We start from the raw sequence: 19,120 nt of genomic DNA on the forward strand, positions 1-19,120 counted from the left end.
GCCAAAAAACCAAAAATCAACAGAAACTTTCATTTCTCCCAAGCATTCCACTGTAATCTGCAACAGTACCTTCACTACTCTCTCTCGTTCTTCCCAAGATGCTTTACATGCCAACAGCTGTGATTCTGCTTTCTGAGCTGTTTCTTCCAAATGCTGACGGACTGATGCCATTTTTGAAACTTGTTCCTTGGCAGCTTGCAGAGCTTCAACGTCAGCAGCATGTAGCATCAATTCCCTCTCATACTTATTCTGCGCTTCCACGGCTATTTTAGCCTGTAATTAACAATCCCCCATCAACACAGATTAAAATCCACCAAGTTAAAACTTTCACACACAGTATTTTTCTGTGTATGCACACTTGTGAAAGCCAGAGGACTTGGTTGTCCTGCTCTACAACTCTCCTCCACCTTAGCTCTCCCAGGCGGGGTCTTTCACTGCACCGTCTGCTGGTCAGCATTCCTCCACCTCCCGCAGCACTGGGATTTCATGTGTCTGGCATTTTACATAGAAGCTGGAATCCAAACAGAGGCTGAAGCTCACTGCTCAGAAGCGTTAGGAGAACACTCACTTGTTCCTGACAGTCACGCCTGGCTTGCTGTTCATTACTTAAAGCCGTGCTTGCTCGTTGCAGAGCTTCTTGTACTTCATTCTGAACACTAGACAGTGTCTTCTTCAATTCAGATAACTAAACAAACGAGAGCAAGTCAGAGTTAACAACAAACTTGGAAATACTTAAGAAAAATGTCCAACTATCCAATTAAATAAATTGAACACAGCTATAATCTGACATACTCTAGTTTTTACTAATCCATATTACTGCTCTGCCTACCAGTATAAAAAATCTGCGGCAGAGCTTCTTAAAAGGTAGCACTGATAAGCAACTGTAAAGTCTAAAATTTTCAAAAGGAAGTTTATCCAGATACACAGAACAGGAATATAAAATTAAAATTGATGGGTATGCATTCAACCAATTTTCTACTGAAATAAGCCAAAGTATAATTTATGCACTAGTAAAGAGAATTCAAACTTTTAGGCAAGAAAGTTACTATAGATCCTAGTGAACTCACTTGCTGCTCCATGCTTTCGATGGCTTTTCTTTTGTCATCCTGAAGCTCTTGTTTCTCCTTCTCTACTTCCATCAACTTTTTCTCCAACTGATTCTGAAACTCTGCTGATTCTTTTAAACGAACTTCAATGTTTTTATGTACTTCCTCAGTCACCTTCATCATATAAGCAGTAAGAAACAAAAGGGATTAAAAATCATTTGTAATTTTTTTCAACCTAACTGGAACCAAACTAAAGTTATAATTTGTTTTACACTAACAGAACCCGTAAAATGCCAATTAGCTAAGCAGATATGCCATATAAATTTAGAAGCATAACTTCTCTTTCAACCTATTCTTTTTAGTATTGAAATCCAAATCTCTTATTTTCCTGTCCAGCTTCATATACATTTGCCCAAATCTACTTGGTCTCTCATTAAAAGATATTGTTCTTACACAGTGATATCCATTGTTGCCAATTACAAAAGAACTTTCTAAAATGGTGACCTTATTGTTATAGCCTCCACAGCAATAAAGCCTCAATCTACTACATTAACCTTTGAAGAAAAATTTCTAACTATGACACATTACGAACCAATGATCCTACCTAAGCTCACAGACATAATTTAACGTATTTACCTGAAGACTCTCTCTGAGCCTCTCAAGCCTCTCTTTGATGCTTGACACCTATTTCCTGCCTTTGAGTATTTACATGCCTCTCTACTCACAGGTGCCCACCTGTCACCTGTCATGAGATTACCCACATGCCTCTACTCACAGGTGCCCACCTGTCACCTGAAGCATGTACACGCAGCAGGCAACTTATATTCATTCTCCTCCATGTCTGATCTGTACCTATTCCTTGCTTTCTAAGTTTTGTGGGTTTTTATTATATTAGAACCAAGTACTTTCTAGCAGTAAGAAGAATAATGCCAGTTTAATCCACACCATGCTGCTTTACACATAGTAAGTTCTTAATTTAACACAATATACATACCTGCTTCTCCTTGTTGAGAGAATCCTCCAGACTAGTCACCATTGCCCGATACTGCTCCACATTGCTAGCACTGGTCTTGAGTCTCTCCTTCAAGTCATTGACCTGCTCTTCAGCCTGCCTTAGCTGACTCATAAGATCATCGACATCATCTTTGTCACTCGGCTGACCTGGAAGATATAAAAAGCTCTAATAAAATACATATTTTCAATTAATGCTTTAAGTGGAATTATGTATTGATGGCTACTATCAAGAGTACATGAAATCAGGATTAAGGCTAAAATTATCTATAAAGTGTGTTTGAATCCGAGTTAAATATCATAATAAAAATTAAGCAAGGCATAGTAGCAAATGCCTGTAATACTAGCACACAGTAGGTATATCGCTGATTCATGGTCAGCATGATCTATATAGTTAAGTTCTAGGCCACCCAGAGCCAAGACAGCCAGGGTCTAAAAAAGGAAGGAAAAGCTAAAAGTATTCTATTATCTCACTGATTCCAAAAATTCAAATGACTGAAGTCTCATCACAAAAATTAAAAATATTTGAGATTATCAAACAAGATCTTAATTTATTCCAATTTTTGTTTTGTCTAAAATACATAGACAAGAAAACTGCAGGTTGAAAATAATGCTGTTATAAAAATATCAGTAAGGAGGCAGTGTACCTGTTCTAATGGAAGCTCACCAAATCCAGCTGGACCGGGTCTGAATGAGCATGTGATCAAACCGGTCTCTCTGATTGTGGTTGACAATGGGGGCTGACTGAGAAGCCATTGATAAAGGCACTGGGACTTGTTTTTATGGCATGTTCTGGCTTTTTGGGACGCTAGCCTATATGGATGCACAGCTCCCTAGGCCTGGATGTTGGGGGGAGGGCCTTGGACTTCCCACAGGGCAGGATTCCCAGCCCTCTCTCAAGCAGGGCAGGAGAGGGAGGAGGGGGTGTGGGGGAGTGGGAGGGAATTGTTTGGAGGGAAGCAAGTGTAAATAACTGAATGGAAAAATAAAAATTAAAAAAATATCAGTAAGAAGGGATTATTAGATAGTAATATATCTCTTAAACAAGTACCAGACATCTGTATCTAAATATGTAGGTATTATACACCAGCAACTACGTTTTCCTACTATTTATCAAACTATATAGACTGTATGAAAACAAAAGTTTTAAATTTGAAACAGCAGATCTGTGCATGACAGCAGAATCTAATGAAATATTTGAGGACACTAACAAACACAAATTAGGAATTCTTTGACAGTACCTTATCATAGAGTTAGTAAAAACCCCTGCAGTGGTTTAAATGAAACTAACACGCCCCTCCTAAGCTCATATACTTAAATGCATGGTTCCCAGTTGGTGGACTACTGAGAGGGATTAAAGATGTGGCCTTGTTAGAGAAAATGTGTCATTGGGGGTGGGATTTGAGAGCTTTCAAAAGCCAACGCCAGGCCCATGGCCCCTCTCTCTAATCACAGATCTGGAGATCAGGATGTAGAACTTTCAGGGACTGACTGTTCCTAGCATCAGGACTTTCTGCCTGCCACCAAGATGAAAATGAACTGACCCTCTGGAAATGTAAGCATTTCTCTAAATGCTTCCTTTTGAAAGAGTTTTCCTTGGTCATGGTGCTTCTTCATGGCAGTAACAACCCTAATTAAGACAAGCGCATATTTAAAAAATAAAATTTAAGTATCAATAAACGGTTTTAGTGTTGGAGAGAATTTGTTTTATATATGTAATGTTCTCGGTTTGAGTCACAGAAAAATATACCACTCCATACCCAGAGCCAGCAGCTTCAAAGGCTGGAACTCAAAACATATCTTAGCCTGGTGTCAAACAACTATTTGAATTCCCAAGTCTTCTAAAATAATTATAAGCCCCAAACTGAGCTTTTCTATTTGGAAAGTAAAATGTGTTTCTTCAGCCTTCATTAGTGTACACAAAGAGGGGATTTATTTACAAGACAAGGCATAAGCTTACAGAAGCTTCCTTTGTCCTTAGTACTATACCAAGCTCCTCTCTTTACCTTTACCAGTTCTCTGTGAGGACTGAGAAGCAAGCTGGACTTCCATATTGCTAAGGTGCTGTTTCAGTGTAGCATTTTCCTTTTGAGCATTTTTTAACAGTTCTTTTGTGTTCAGGTGAAGATTTATCTCTGTATCTAGCTGTCTCTTCGTATCTAACAGTTGAACCTGTAAGAAACAAATGCATTAACAGTATAAAGATGATCTGTAAGTTCCTATGTATCTAGAGGTTAAAAGAAATTTCCTAAGGATCCTTAGAACCCCTACTCAGTAGCAAGTGTAGACTCCCTGAAATTCTTTAAAGAGACAAAGCTCATGTTACTGTCATGATTTCTAGTGTAAGAAGAATAGCCTAGCTTACTGAAATAGACTCTGTAATTTATCACAAGAAAGAAAATGATGAGACTTTGGCAGTCTAATTGAGAACATAGAACTTGAAAGTTTCTGGAGATCAAAACACATCTCTAGTTCATGCTACAGAGTAGCAGAGATAAACTGTGCAGAGAAAGAGACCCCTGCAGCAGAGGGCAACTCTTCAATGTCCAGAACACTGGAGATGTGCATGTTTGTGAAATTATCACAAGTCAGAATGAAGAGGGCCTAATACTGAAAGTTAAGAGTAGCCAAATGGGGAAAAAAAAAATATCCATTGCACCAGAGCTAGTACTTTACAAAGGGCTTGCATTAGTGGTGAGGAATAACTAAATCTAAACCAAGCACCACTCTGGATCTACGTAATACATCATGAAAAGCAACACTGGGAAGAAACAACTATTTTTAACTTTACTGCCTTTCAGAATAGAGCTCAGGAAAACTCCAAACAAAACATTCAGTATCTAATTCCTACGGTCAGAAATTCCCAGGACTATTGCTGTCAAAAACGTTTATCACAAGCTAGTGTGGGTCATGAAACAATTACAGCTTATGGCGATTGATAATTCAGATGTCAACCCTCCAGAAAAATTATTCTCAGATGGAGCGACCCTGCCAGGTAGGGCCTAAGGGTCACTGATTCTAAAATCTCTTCTCCTTACAGGAACCTTGAAGTAATATAAAGATTATAAGAGCTGATTGGTAAAAAGTATATTTCTATGGTGTATGATAAGGTACTGAGCCACTGCCATGGTAAACAAGGTTCCAAGAGTTATAGACTGTAATCACATTAGGGAACGGGAGTGGGTAGCATAGTGCCGAGTGACAAACTTTGAGACATAGGTCTATTATCAGCAGACTGGCAAGTGAAGAATTGGCATGCTTTTCTTAAGGTGCTCTGTGTAGCAACCTTAGCTGGGTATCTGCGACTATGACCTTGTGCATAGCTGTAAAGTTTTAAACTTATGATCTATTCACAAAAAGCGTTTAGTCTAGTTTGAACTTGCTGTGAGGTGAAAGTGAGCTAATTGGGTGCTATTAGTCTGAGAAAAAGGAGCAAGCAGGCTATTAAGTGTTTATAGTCGTTGGGGGACAAATATATCTAGCTATGAAGCATGCCCTAGTATATTTTCTATATCAAAACTATATAAGCCGGGCGGTGGTGGCGCACGCCTTTAATCCCAGCACTTGGGAGGCAGAGGCAGGCGGATCTCTGTGAGTTCGAGACCAGCCTGGTCTACAAGAACTAGTTCCAGGACAGGCTCCAAAACCACAGAGAAACCCTGTCTCGAAAAACCAAAAACCAACCAACCAACCAAACAAAAAAAAAACCTATATAGCTAAATCAAGTCATCTTCCTGACTACCCACAGATATATGTACCCATAAGACTGAGATGTAATCATGAGATTACATGTACATATCACATGAAAATGTATCACATCTGTTATGCACAGATATCATAGCCGCTATTGTTCAAGCTGTTATTGTTCAAGTTACAGATGAAAACAATACTTTTCAGAGCCAGTGCCCCTGAGGCCCTGCCTGGCAGGGTTCCTCAATCTAAGAATAATTTCTCTGGTGGGCTGACATCTGAATTAACAATTGCTATAAGCTATATAAGCATAATGGCCCACAACAATTCGTTATAAAGGCTCTTGACATTCCTGACAAAATGCTCTCGATTGTCCATCCTAAGTAAGACAGTTAAGATCCTATAGCTGATGACGCCACTCATTTTAGCTGCAGGACAGAGAAATCAACCTTAAGCTGATCAGGAAACTGTTTACCTGGAGGACAGCTTACACTGTACACCAGATGGTGCTATGTGGGCTGGTGAGAAGGACATTAATGTTCTTTCTTACCCAGTACTAGACATGTTGTAACACTAACCTTTGGCAAGAAGTGCCCATCAGTGCAACAATGGCATGATGGTTATGGGGTAATAAAACTGCTTTTGGATGTTCTACAGGAGAAATTCCATTCCTGGCACTGTAAGGCTGGTCAAAAGCCCTGGGGACTGGGAACTTTTTGTTGTTGTTTAATTAAATGGTCATGTTTATATTTATACCCATTGCTTTGTGCTACTTTCAACTTTGGTCAGAGAAGCTTATTTTTTGCAGTGCACAGTGAGTAATGCAGACCCTTGAGTGTTCAGCTTTGGACAGGTCATCTATACCAACTTTCCACCATCCAAGGCTCAGAGAACATCTTGGACACCGACCAACAGGTGATGGTAGGCAAACTGTGAAATGCTGACTCTGGTCACGACATGGCTATTGCATACATTACCTTCAAACATGAGGTTACCTACGTACACAATATGTACCCAAGTCAAGCCAGGCAAATGCAGCAAAGATGAGATGAGGAAGGGGTTACTGGCAGCTGATAACTGCTAAAGGAGGGACAACCATTCTCCTTTGGGGATGTGGCTACAGGTATGTTGCAGAAATGGGCTTATGGGGACCACTAATGAAGTAGGGATTATTAATAACAATTTAAGAAAACGAGGACAGGAAGTTGGGAGGGAGATGATATGGGGAAAACAGTAGAGTTGGAAGGAGGACGTGAACAGTTACGATTATATGTATTACATAAATGTAATAAGATTTCAAAGAATAAAAATTACTAGGAATACTTAAGAGTCTGTAAGAACTTTTATAAAATCATGTTTCAACTTAAATAATGTTTTTGCACATAACAGTACCTAAAAACTACACACCCAGAAGCTGATACTCACATCGAGATTCCTGGTAAGTGTATGTCTTTGTTCCACCTCATTCTCCAACTTCTTCTTCAGGTGGGAGATCTCGTGCTCCAGTTTTTCTATCTGGCTACTCAGCCTTTGTTTGGTCTCTGTCTCAGATCGCTCTAGTATTCCCTGAGGTGAAAAGAAGTGAAGATGCTTATCAAATAAAGAAATAAAGTAAAACAAACAACAGTAGAGGATATACAGAATTATGAGATTATAGTTCATGTTGGAAGTTAGAATTGAAAAGATTTTCTTTGTAGATTTCCAAAGAAGTATTGTCAACTTCTCATATTAAAATATTCATTTATTTAATGGTGTGGGAGTAGAGGCAAGAAACACTACAGTAGTGATATATATAGTAAGTAGTTGTAAGGCTCTGACATGCCAATTACATTGTTTCAATCAATTCTCCTTCTGAATTTTCTTTAAAAAATTCCTTTTATCACACCTCCAATTTAAATGATCATAATAATGGATGGAAAAAAGAACCTAAATTTTCTATTTAGGAAATTTAAGAAAGTATAAATAATACTACTACTTCAGGTGTTTTTCATTTGGTTACCTGGATTGTTTGTAGATTAGTCAGCAATAAGTTCTGTCCTCTCTGTTCTGCTAATAAAGACTCTCTTTGCTGAGACAGACGGACTTCTGACAATTTAAGCATTTCCTTTTCCTTCTTCAAATTTTCTGCTCTTACCTAAAATGAATACAAGAGAAAAAAAAAACGTTGGGAAATATTGTGTCAAATGTAATATACTTACAAAATTAAAATCAACTTTTCTTTACTATGTATTTCTTAATGTACGTTGGACTACATCTCTTGATCAAGGAAATATAATTTCCAGTTTCATGTATAAAATATAAACAAAAATGATTGGGAATATCAACAAACCAAAGGAAAATGTTTATGACTTAACACTAATAGTAGCAATTCCTTTGCTCTAACAAGTTATTCTTTAAAAATAGTATAATGCTTGCTAGAGACAGCTAAATGGCTAAGAGCATTTGTTGCTCACCAAGATGGCTCAGCACCCACACCAACTGCTCACAGCCCTCTCTAAATCCAGCAGAGGGGATCCAACACTTCTGGTCTCCTCAATCACTTGCATTTACATGCATATATCCACATACAGATAGATACACATCTACACATAATTTAAAAAAAAATAACAAAAATAAAATGATGCAAAACCCCACACCCAAAACACCAGAACAAATATTTATGTGTGTAACTATGTCATTATCAAATTAACATAATTTAAGTTCTGTAATCCAAATTCATTTCCAAGGACTTCTTTCCTAGCAATAACTAATCTAGTCAGAATTCCTTCCTTCCTGAAAGAGTGCATTCTGTCTCAAGAGAGATGTAAGAGTGACTTGAAATTCAGTATTTTCAAAGTATTTGGACTTAGTCCTGAGTAATATTAACTGCCAATCATAAAACTTAAAACTATCAGTTTGAAAAAAAAGTTCCTATTTCCTATCATGAAGTGGAGCAAGATCTATTAAAGTGCAATGTAGCAGGCAAATTCAAATAGTGACTACAAGTCCCACTAATTATTTCAAGAGGCAAATTACTTATTAGGTTCTTGAACACATTTCTCCTAACAGAGATGACAAATAGCACCTAGCTTATGAAGTAAAAACCAAAAACTGATGGTATGTTACTTTTATCAAAATCCAATTTTATATTTATCTGGGAGTATTACTTTTTTTAATGTTCAACTAAAATTTTATATGAAGTGTTGTATAGATATAGATAGACTATTCGGAAAATATGTATTGTAGCCCACACAATGCAGTGCCATCAAATGTCACTAATAATACAAGCCAGTTAGGGGTGGGTACTAGTCTCACTTCTGCAACAGCAAGCTTCTCATTGGCTCCTCTCAAGTCTTGTGTCATTGTGTTGATGATCTGTTCCTGCTTCTGAGTTGTTGCAGTGAGTTTCTGATTTCTCTCCTGTAGAGATGTTATTTCTCGGCGATATCCTTCAACATTATCTTGCAGCATTTCATAACTGGTAAAAAAGACAAATAATTCTTAGGTCTTTGAATTGTGTAATAACGTCGAACCTCCCATACTCCCCTCACTTAGAGGTTAAAATTGCAGTTGTAAATAAGGCAGTATTTCATACTGAATAACTTATTAAAAGTCGTACTGAAGCTGGGCGGTGGTGGCGCAAGCCTTTAATCCCAGCACTTGGGAGGCAGAGGCAGGTGGATCTCTGTGAGTTCGAGACCAGCCTGGTCTATAAGAGCTAGTTCCAGGACAGGCTCCAAAACCACAGAGAAACCCTGTCTCGAAAAACCAAAGTCGGACTGAAAACAATGTCAGTGTAATTTGAATACATAACCACAATGAAGGAAAAGCTCCAAAAATGACAGCCATTGTGGCACACACTCATAATACTAGCTAGCATTGGACTGCCTCAAGTTTGAGACTAACTTGGTTACTGATTGATTACAGGTTACCCGGGCTATACAGTGTGAGAGGCACACACTCACAATACCAGCACTGGGAGGCCAAGGCGGGACGATGACCAGCTTGAAGCCAGCATGGTTCACTGACTGAGTATTATGCTACCTAGGGCTATACAGTGAGACTCTGTCTCAAAAAGTTCACAATCTTCACCTCCCCCAGAAAGAGCTCCAGAAACAATATGAGGAATGGAAACCAGCAGCACTCATTACATGAACCTCAACTTACTAAATTCACTCCTGGTCTTACCCAGGAGAATTTGCAGTCAATGCTAATGAATGAAGTATGATATGACAGTGTCTTAAACTGAGCCATGTTCCATAGAAAGGTAACACTATTGTACATTAATTCTGGAACCTGACTGATATGTATAATGAAATGTCTATTAATTCTCAAAGAAAAGAAAATTTACCGTTTAGAAGCAAAATCTAGCTGAGTAGAAATTTTGGTGTTTTGGGAGCGCAGGTCTGTGACTTGCTCCTGAAGTTTTTCTAGCTGCTCATTCTGAAATTTTTCACTGTCTATTTTTTCTTTTTTATAGTTCTCAAAGATTTCCTGCAACTAAATATGGTAGATCATTAGGGGATGATATTATTTTCCTTAAAAACTCAGTTTGAAACTAACCTTTGACCTTAACCAGGTATCACAGCCCCTACCTGTTTCAGGGCAGCCCTGGCTTCTATGGCATCTGTGGATTCAATGACAGGTACTGGAGCTGGAGTAGAAACAGTCGGTGCTGTACTCGAACGTTTTGGAGTTGATAGAAGAGAAATATCATCTAAACTTGAAGCTTCAGAAAAATAGAAAAGACCAATAAAATGTTTAGCTTGCATTCATAATCAATTTTAAGATTTATTTGCAAAAGCATCATCACTAAGTCAAGAAGTGAAAAGCAATTACTGGAGTTTTCAGAGAATAACACTATTAAAAACTATTAAAGATTGATGGCTCAGTGGGAAAAGCTGCCTGATGACCTGTGTCTGATCCCTGGAACCCATACACTGTGAGGAGAAAACCAATTCCCACTAATTATTTTGACCTCACACACACAGTAGCCTTTATGTGTGAGTGCATGTGCGCATGCCTGCGCACACCCACCACAGATCACTCCTGGTTTTGTATTGTTATTTAATTACAAATTAAAATAAAACAAGAAAAAAAAAACCCTGCATCTCACTAATTCTAGGAAATATATTTTCAACAGTATTCATCGATTTCTTATTTCTTAGCATTATGTCAAAATGACACTTAAAAATTGGTGACCTTATAATCAATCACACAAGTAGATGAAATCAATCTATTAGAATAGCTATTGTCTTTGTTACAGAACCTATTCACCAGTATATTTCTAAAATATTTTCCTGAAATAATAATAAAGCCTACCTTGTAATGGAATGGCCATTCCTGTTGTTTGTGACAATAAAATTCGATACATGTCACGCTGACGAACTATGGAATCAACAAGCTGCATTTGATGCTGTCGTGACTCACGGAGCTGTTCCAGTTCAGTGAGAGAGCTCTCAAGTTTGTGTTGAAGCTCAGCAATTCTGCAGAAAATGGATACTCATGGTTCCATGTTCAGAGGTGAGTACAGTTTCTATTATATATCATCTAGATACTTTCTACTTTCACATTTACTATTTTCCTATCCTTTCCCTTTTCTTCTGCCGATAATCACTTTTCACAGTTCCTACTGTATAGGACCTATCTATCAACAGCATCAGAAAAAGCTTTGTCAATATTAAACCAACTTAAACTTCAATGTTCTTGCTTTTAAGTCCATTCTTCCTTAACACATTATATATCTTTATAAAAGTTCAGTACGCTACTTGAGTAAAGCCCACATACCTTTTCCACGAAGACTTGTTTCTCAAAACTTCACTATTGATAGGCTTTTACCTATTTTAGCACTACTCACATTAAACTGAAGTCTACCTCCCTATTAAAAATAATTTCACAGTACTTAGCATTATTTTCCTAAGTCACTATATCCTCAGTATCCAATGAGTATTGCTCAGCATACTGACGTGCTTGCTGCTTACTTAGAGGAAGTTGTCTCTTGTTCTTCTCTTTCCCGTGTTTCCCCAAGTTCTCGAAGAGCAAATAACAGACGCTGGTTCTGCTGCTGAAGCTCTTCGATATTCCTATAAGATACTAAATGCTGCGATATTACTTCAGATGAACTACTTATGTCTGCAGAGCTGACTTCCTCATCACGAATTACGTGATTGCCCCGCGCTTCTTCAAGTTCCATCAGGAGAACTCTAATCTACAAATGAAAATTTAATGTTATAAAATAGTTACTATTATAAGCTTAGGTTCAGAAACATCTAAAAGAAATGAAAAATTTCAAATGATAGCATTATTTATAAAAAGATTGAAAAAATTTTAAACAAAAAAGCAACTAATGCTAACATATATCTTAAGAAAAATCAAAATTTGTCACTTTAGATTTTAAAAATCTAAGAAAATTTCAAACGAAAGTTATTTATAATGTAAAGAAAACTTACTAAAAAGTAGAAAATTATAATTCCAGAAACCTGGTTATTCTAAAACAAAATTATGAGTAACTATTTTGTGTTTATTTTATAGGGTAAGGTAAAGAGAGCAGACAAGGTAATATGCATCTGACATCCCAGTACTCAGTACTTAGATGAGGAAGGACTGATGGTTAGAGTTCAACTTGAAGTATCAGCAAACAAACAAAACAGAATAATGAGTAATGCAGAGTATATTTCTGTTTATTGTTTTGGTTTGGTTTTGAGACAAAGTTTCTCTGGATAACAGTTCTGGCTCTCCTGGAACTCACAGAGATCCATCTGCCTCTGTCTCCCAAGTGCTGGGATTAAAGGTGCGCGCCATCACCACCTGGCCCAGTATAATTAAATTTAGCAAAACACACACTTACATGTTCAGACATGCACTGATACATGGATGGCATGAAACAAGCAAGCACCAGCTTGCTAACGCAGCCTGGGAAGATGGGAGATGGAAAACAACAAAGGAAAATTCCTCCTATTTCAACAGTTTGTGGACTCATTGTAAATGTCACAATTTGAAAATTAATTGAACAGCTCTAAGACAACAATGACAAGACTATACTACACCTGCTAGAACACTCTGACTAATCGAGTAGAATACCTTACACCTTTCTCAGGTTTGCCTTAGATACTAGGACACAGCCTCAAGCACTACAGAGCAGTCAGTATTACAAAGAAACCTGGAAAACATACAAAATATTCTAACCTGTTGTGAAAGATCTTTGATTTGAACTTCCATTCTCTGATTGTCCCTTTCGAGTACTGATGAATGTTTGTTGGCTTTATCAGTTTCCTCCTGCAATCGCTGGATCTCCTTTAAAATGTAAAAATAAGTGGAAAGTCAGGATCACCTTCAAGGATTTGTGTGTGTGTGTGTGTAAGACCACCAAACGTTTTGTTCCCTTATCAAGTTTACTGTCAAGTAGAACGTTGCAAATAGTATCACATTCAGTATACTACTAAATGACTCCCAAATCTTCATGACCAGAAGATCAACAGTAGTAATCATGGTTAGACTGATCAACTTGAAAATGTCAAAATTAAATATGCTGGGCAAGACACAGAAGACCTGGTTAAAAGCATCAGCAGCACATTTACAAAGAAATAGCAACTACACAGTGGCCACGGGGACGGTGCACAGGGCTCTGCGGTTGCACATCACAGCATCAGAGGTTTAGAAGCCACAAGAACAAAACCAGATGGATTTAAATATCTGTTGTATCTCCATATTTAGGCTCATATCGTTATTTTCACATAATTTAAAATATAATCCTGGTGGTCCATGCACCTTTAAGAAGTTATGAATAAGTTAACTGCAAGAGGAAAAGAAAGTGACAAAAAAAGGACACAAACACTCATGAAAGACAGCATTCCTAAACCTACCAAGTCCAAAACAAGAGGCATTAAGTACACCATAGATGCAGTTAGGTTACACTTAGAATCTCACAAAAAAAGCACTGAAGATTTACACTAGAGAACACATGATACATTTGGACAGAACATTCCAGTTATGAAAATATACAAAAATGACCTTTAACCCCTTCTGTTATTATTATGAAAGTGAAGAAACAAATTGTTTTCTAAAGGGAAAGCTGCTATTCTAATTGTTAAGTGTTTCTGCCCTTTAATTACCCCCCACTTCAGACGCCAGAAAAACTTAAAAGATCTAATTGGTCCTAAGAAACCTCTTTGAAAACAGCACTAGCAAGTAATTTGTCAGACTGCCAACAGTCCCTTGGGACTTCATGAGCTACGTCTGCATTTTCCTGGTTTCTAAATTATAACAGAAGAAAAGATTTAATTCTGAATTAAGCGCACAATTTACTCCTATTTTCCAAGAAGAAAATAAATTAAGTTAATAATAGCAGAATAAATTCATTTATCTACATTTTCTCAATAAAGTTCTTGCACAAATCTTAAAGACTTCTCTCTGTAATAAGTATTTAGAGAATAAACTAGCTTCAATCATTAAGTAAAACATAACCTTCAATAGCAAAGAGTATTCATGAACTTCTAGGAACTCTTAACATGGCATAGGAACTATTATAAAATAATGCACAGTAAGAGGCTAAATTTGAAAAGGATATAAAAAAATCTGTGCCCTAATGTCAAACATAATAGCCATTTCTGGACAGGCTATCAAAACCATCTAAGAAAAAATGGTTACGTTAAATTTGCAAAGTTCTATTGCTCTATTAAAACATTTGAAGACTGGTCCATGAAGGTTTACCTCTCAACTGCCTTAAAATATGCAGAAGGCTCTTACAATTGAGCTGAGTGAAAGGGACACTGTCACGGTGGGGGTGTAATGCAAAGAAAGCTTCAAGCTTTGCGGGCACAAAGACCTCTAGGAAAAACTACGCAGTAAAAGATGTTCTGTTAGCAGCTGTACATAGCTCAAGTTCAAAAATGGAACCAACCTTCATAGCTTGTTCAAGCTTTGCAGATAAACTCGCCACAGCTTTCTGCGCACGCTCATACTCTTCACGCTGGCGTTTCAAAATCGGTGCTTTGGCTTCCACTTCTTTTACTATCTCATCCAGGTACTTATTGATTCTTTTATTTTCTAGTTTCTCCAAAAGCAATTGATCCTGAGTTTCCACATAAGCATTGTATAACTGAAAGCAGAACAGGTGGTCATTTCACTTGGCTGAAGGGTGACAATAGCAGTATAGTATAGTCTACGGAGGCTCACAGCAAACATCCCTCACCAGTTACAAAACACAAGTATTTGTTACATGCCACATATAAAGAACTAAACATAGTTTAAAAATTCATTTGTTTAGACTTATTTCTTACTTTTAATTATATGTATATGCGTGTATGGGGGGCAAGGAGAGCTATGTGCCTAAGGGTGAAGGGGCGTGAGGAGGTCAGAAGATGGTAGGTCCCCTGGAACTGAGGCAGGCTGCTGTGAACTGACTGACATGGGTACTGGGAATTGCACTTGGGTCTTCTGCAACAGTAGTAGGCACTTTTAACTACTGAGGCACCTCTTTAGCCCCCAACATCCCAGTTTATTTTTGAAACATTATTGTATGAGTGTGCGTGATGCATCTATGTGTGCAGATCATGCTATAGTGTGTATGTGGAAGTCGAATGACAACTTTGTGAGCTACTTCTCTCACCACAGATTTTGAGGACAGAACCAAGTTTCATATAACTGACCAAAGAATACCTCTTAAGAAACATCTGCTTTCTGATATCTGTGAGTTCAAGGCCCACTGACAAGCACCATAGCCACACAAAGAAACTCTTGTCTCAAAAACAAAAAAAAACAAAACAAACAAACAAACAAAAGATCTACTAGTCACCAGATAAAATTTAAGAATAAAGTGGGGTGAGTGAGATAAGCATCATCAGAGACATCTGAGTACTTCTGTAATAATGAAACAAAATCTACTATAGTTCTTACCTCAGTTAATTTCATGCCAGGTTTTACAATTTTAGCTACAGCTGCTGCAGTGGGAGACATGGCTGCAAGCTCTTCTTCAGACAATATAGCCCCTGTGCAAACAGAGAAAATTTTTTCCCTTTTTGAAAAATAAAACTCACTAATGAATATTTAAAGTGAAAGATAAATGACATTAAATATAACACAAATATGAAGACCACAGGATTATAATTAACTGTTGTAGGAATTAATCAGATGTGATCAAATGGCACTTTTATCTGATTATGCTGAAGACATATGGTGTTATTTTTCAGATAATCACTTAAGTTTTCTATATTTCAGCATGAAAAAGAAATGCTGTCATTTTAATTTAAGCTGCCATGTTCAGATAGGTTCTAGCAGCTCAAGGAATTAACCAGTATGTGTTAGTCATACCTTTACGTTTGGTGGCAGAAAGCAGGTCATTTGCATTCTCTAACTCCTTTTCCAATTTCCCTATTTTCTCAAGCATTTCTTTTTCCATTTGATCTTTAGATTCTTCAGCTTGAAGAAGATGCTCTTGTATTGTTTTGTTGGCTAAACACATTTTTAAAGAGAGAATACTGAAATACATCATTAAAAATCTTGCAGTTTACTAACCATAACAGTAAGAATCGTTCCCTCTGGAGACAACATTAAATTATAAAGAAACCACACTTGATGGGTATTATCCATTGGAAGTCCTAGATCTCCTTATCAGCCTTGAAATGCTTTAATCTGACAGGTCTGGTCTCTTTTCAACACCTCTTACCAATGAAAACACAAGAGACTTTGAAAATGAATGGCAGAAAAAGGGGTACTAGACACATCTTTGGAAACAATTTTGGCCTTTAGTTCAAAACATAAGAAATGAATAGAAATGATAACTAATGATAAAGACAAAGATCATAAACACTGTCGGCTTTCCATTTCCCTGAATTCCATATTATAGATTTAACTGTGGCTTAAAAATAACCAGAAAAAAAAAACCCGTACCTGTACTGAATATGTAGACTATTTTGTCACCATCTGGTAAACAATGAAGCAGAACTACTTACATTGTATTAGGTATTGTGATGTGTGTAGATTACAAGCAAGTACTATACCACTTTAAGTAAGAGAACTGAATATCCTTAAGTATCCTGGATGGGTCCTAGCACCAATTCTTGAGATACAAGTTTATATACATGTGGTTAAAATTATCTTTCATTGGGAGTTTTTTTCAGGTTTGACATAATTTAAATGTGAAACTTTATAGTTTTTGCTAGTTTGAAATTTTAATAAGGAATCTATGAATCTAAAAGCCTACCACCTAAATAAAGGTGCATGTAATTTGAATGGGCAATCACTTAAGATTATCTGAGGTTTATCATTTGGTGAACTAGAATCTCTAAGAGCACATAAGAATTTATATCCACTATGGGGTCTCTGTCTCTGTCTCTCTCTCTCTCTGTCACACACACACACACACACACACACACACACACACACACACACACAGTGAAGAAAACGCTCAAGGTTTAATAACTGACAACTTGAAAAGGAAGGCAAACTTACAGAGTAAGACGAGTACCCAAACTGTTCTAAGATGAAAGAGGAAAACAAGCCACCATCTTATCATCTCTATTTTAAAATATACTATTTACTTTAAAATAAATCTTCTGAACCTACGTTTTTTTATTCCATACCAAATTTTGTCCCTAATAAAGCCTTACTTTTAAATTAAACCAACTAAACAGAAATGTACTTTTTACCTGCAAATGAAATCATCTTATCATAGCCTAAATCGTACCTTCTCCGGCTTCTTTCAGAAGTTTGTGCAGCTCATCCACGGCCCGAGTCAGCTCAGTGCTCTTTGCCTCTGAGTCATCGGCAGCACTCTAGAAGTTAATCATAAAGTCACCACCAGCCAAGTATCAACACCAGAATGCTGATGTGTATGGTGGAGTACTTACCTTGTACAGATTAGAGAGCTTTATGTGAGCATTTAACTCATTATGGAATTTCTCCTCCATACTGGCCTGCTGTTCTTTGGCCTAAAAAAAGAAAATAAAAACCCAAACGTATCAAATCTGCACATTATAAGGTACAGCTTGAACTATTTAGATATTTATGAAACATCAAGATAGAAAGTCCATTTTGTAAATATAACAATTGAAACAGATTTCTGATAGTAAGCATTTGAAGACATTCTGGTTGTTTTAAGGTTCCTGGAGAAAGATGAAACCATGCCATTAGTGGTAGTCACAGAAGATAATCTTATTACTCAGGAACTGAGGAGGATTATGAATTTGAAGTCACTTTGAACTATAAATGGGGGTCCAGATTATCCTGGAAAACATAGTAAGATCTTATCCAAAAATATTTGACAATATTTTATCAAACATCACCAGCATACATGTTTTAATATTTTTGTAAATGAAACTTATTACAGGGATTGGTATGTAGCGCCATTGGCGGTGTCCAAGAATCCAGGAATAATCTACCAGAAAGATTGGGTGAATCCCGACTAGAGTGCTGATTCCCAGCACTGTATAAAAGCAGATGCGACAGGAGTGCACCTGTAATCCAAAAACTAAATCCAGGTGGTGCCGCCTTAATTCCAGTATTTGGGAAGCAAAGGTGGAGAGGTCTCTGTGAGTTCAAGGACAGCCTGGTCTACAGGGCAAATTCCAGGACAGGCTCCAAAGAAACTCTGTCTCCAAAAAAACAAAACAAAGCCCAAGACTCTCCTGGGTTACATAGCCTAGGCTTCATGGTGACTCTGAAATCAAACTAAATCAAACCACAACAAAATAAAAAATCAAAACAGAAAGTATTTTCATGCTGTCATACGTACCTCTTTTAATTTTGTCAACAAATCCTCCACATGTTTTTGAAGATGTTCATTTGATGTTTTTAAGCTATTCATTTGTTCTTCCAGTCTCAAAACCTAAAAACAGATGGGGGAAGGTGTCATAACAACTAAGATCAATTTAATATGAAATCTGCACTATCAAAAGCAAAATAAACCCCCCCCCCAAAAGGTAATTTATAAGTATGCATGACTAAGAAAGTAAGATCTTATTTCTGTCATCTGCCCATAATGTGGTAAAATTCCTTTAGTACACACTCCAGTCTCCATGGTGTTCCTGCTCAAGCCCATCCGCCAAGCAACCATAAACTTTATGAGCCCAGCGCAAGCTGAAGTCTACCTACAAGTCTCTAAAAGAACACCGAGGGGCCAGGGAAAGGCCTTGAGTAGATCATCCTGCCCTTCTACCCTTTGCTATTTTACAACTGAAGGACAACACTCTAGCTTCACACAGGAAATACCACTGAGTGCACTTCATCCCCAGGAGAAAGATCATCTCTAGTTCAGACAGTGGATATAACTAAAGACTGATTACTTTTGAAGAAATCCTCTGAAAAGATTCTCATAAAAGTACAAGGTTCAGATAATTTTAAGATCAGGCTACTGGATTTAGTGAAAGACGCCAATATGACCCATCAACTCATGATGG

General features: G+C 37.4%; 1 protein-coding gene across 1 annotated transcript in view; it reads right to left on the bottom strand.

The window, feature by feature from the left end:
- Window positions 1-19,120, bottom strand: part of Tpr (translocated promoter region, nuclear basket protein) — a 57,474-nt gene that overhangs the window by 27,916 nt on the left and 10,438 nt on the right. Inside the window, exons 8-26 of the mRNA XM_041662757.1 lie at window positions 18,457-18,549; window positions 17,573-17,653; window positions 17,410-17,497; window positions 16,035-16,175; window positions 15,621-15,712; window positions 14,626-14,823; window positions 12,912-13,019; window positions 11,708-11,934; window positions 11,049-11,212; window positions 10,322-10,455; window positions 10,078-10,226; window positions 9,042-9,204; window positions 7,747-7,881; window positions 7,173-7,313; window positions 4,064-4,229; window positions 2,041-2,207; window positions 1,068-1,220; window positions 569-685; window positions 70-273 (exon numbers count right to left, since the gene is read on the bottom strand). Coding sequence (XP_041518691.1) covers window positions 70-273; window positions 569-685; window positions 1,068-1,220; window positions 2,041-2,207; window positions 4,064-4,229; window positions 7,173-7,313; window positions 7,747-7,881; window positions 9,042-9,204; window positions 10,078-10,226; window positions 10,322-10,455; window positions 11,049-11,212; window positions 11,708-11,934; window positions 12,912-13,019; window positions 14,626-14,823; window positions 15,621-15,712; window positions 16,035-16,175; window positions 17,410-17,497; window positions 17,573-17,653; window positions 18,457-18,549 — 2,721 coding nt within the window. The remainder of the gene's footprint in view (window positions 1-69; window positions 274-568; window positions 686-1,067; window positions 1,221-2,040; window positions 2,208-4,063; window positions 4,230-7,172; window positions 7,314-7,746; window positions 7,882-9,041; window positions 9,205-10,077; window positions 10,227-10,321; window positions 10,456-11,048; window positions 11,213-11,707; window positions 11,935-12,911; window positions 13,020-14,625; window positions 14,824-15,620; window positions 15,713-16,034; window positions 16,176-17,409; window positions 17,498-17,572; window positions 17,654-18,456; window positions 18,550-19,120) is intronic.

This window comes from Microtus oregoni, unplaced genomic scaffold, assembly GCF_018167655.1.
Source record: "Microtus oregoni isolate MIOR12 unplaced genomic scaffold, Mior012 000013F_ref0000133, whole genome shotgun sequence".
NCBI lineage: Eukaryota > Metazoa > Chordata > Mammalia > Rodentia > Cricetidae > Microtus > Microtus oregoni.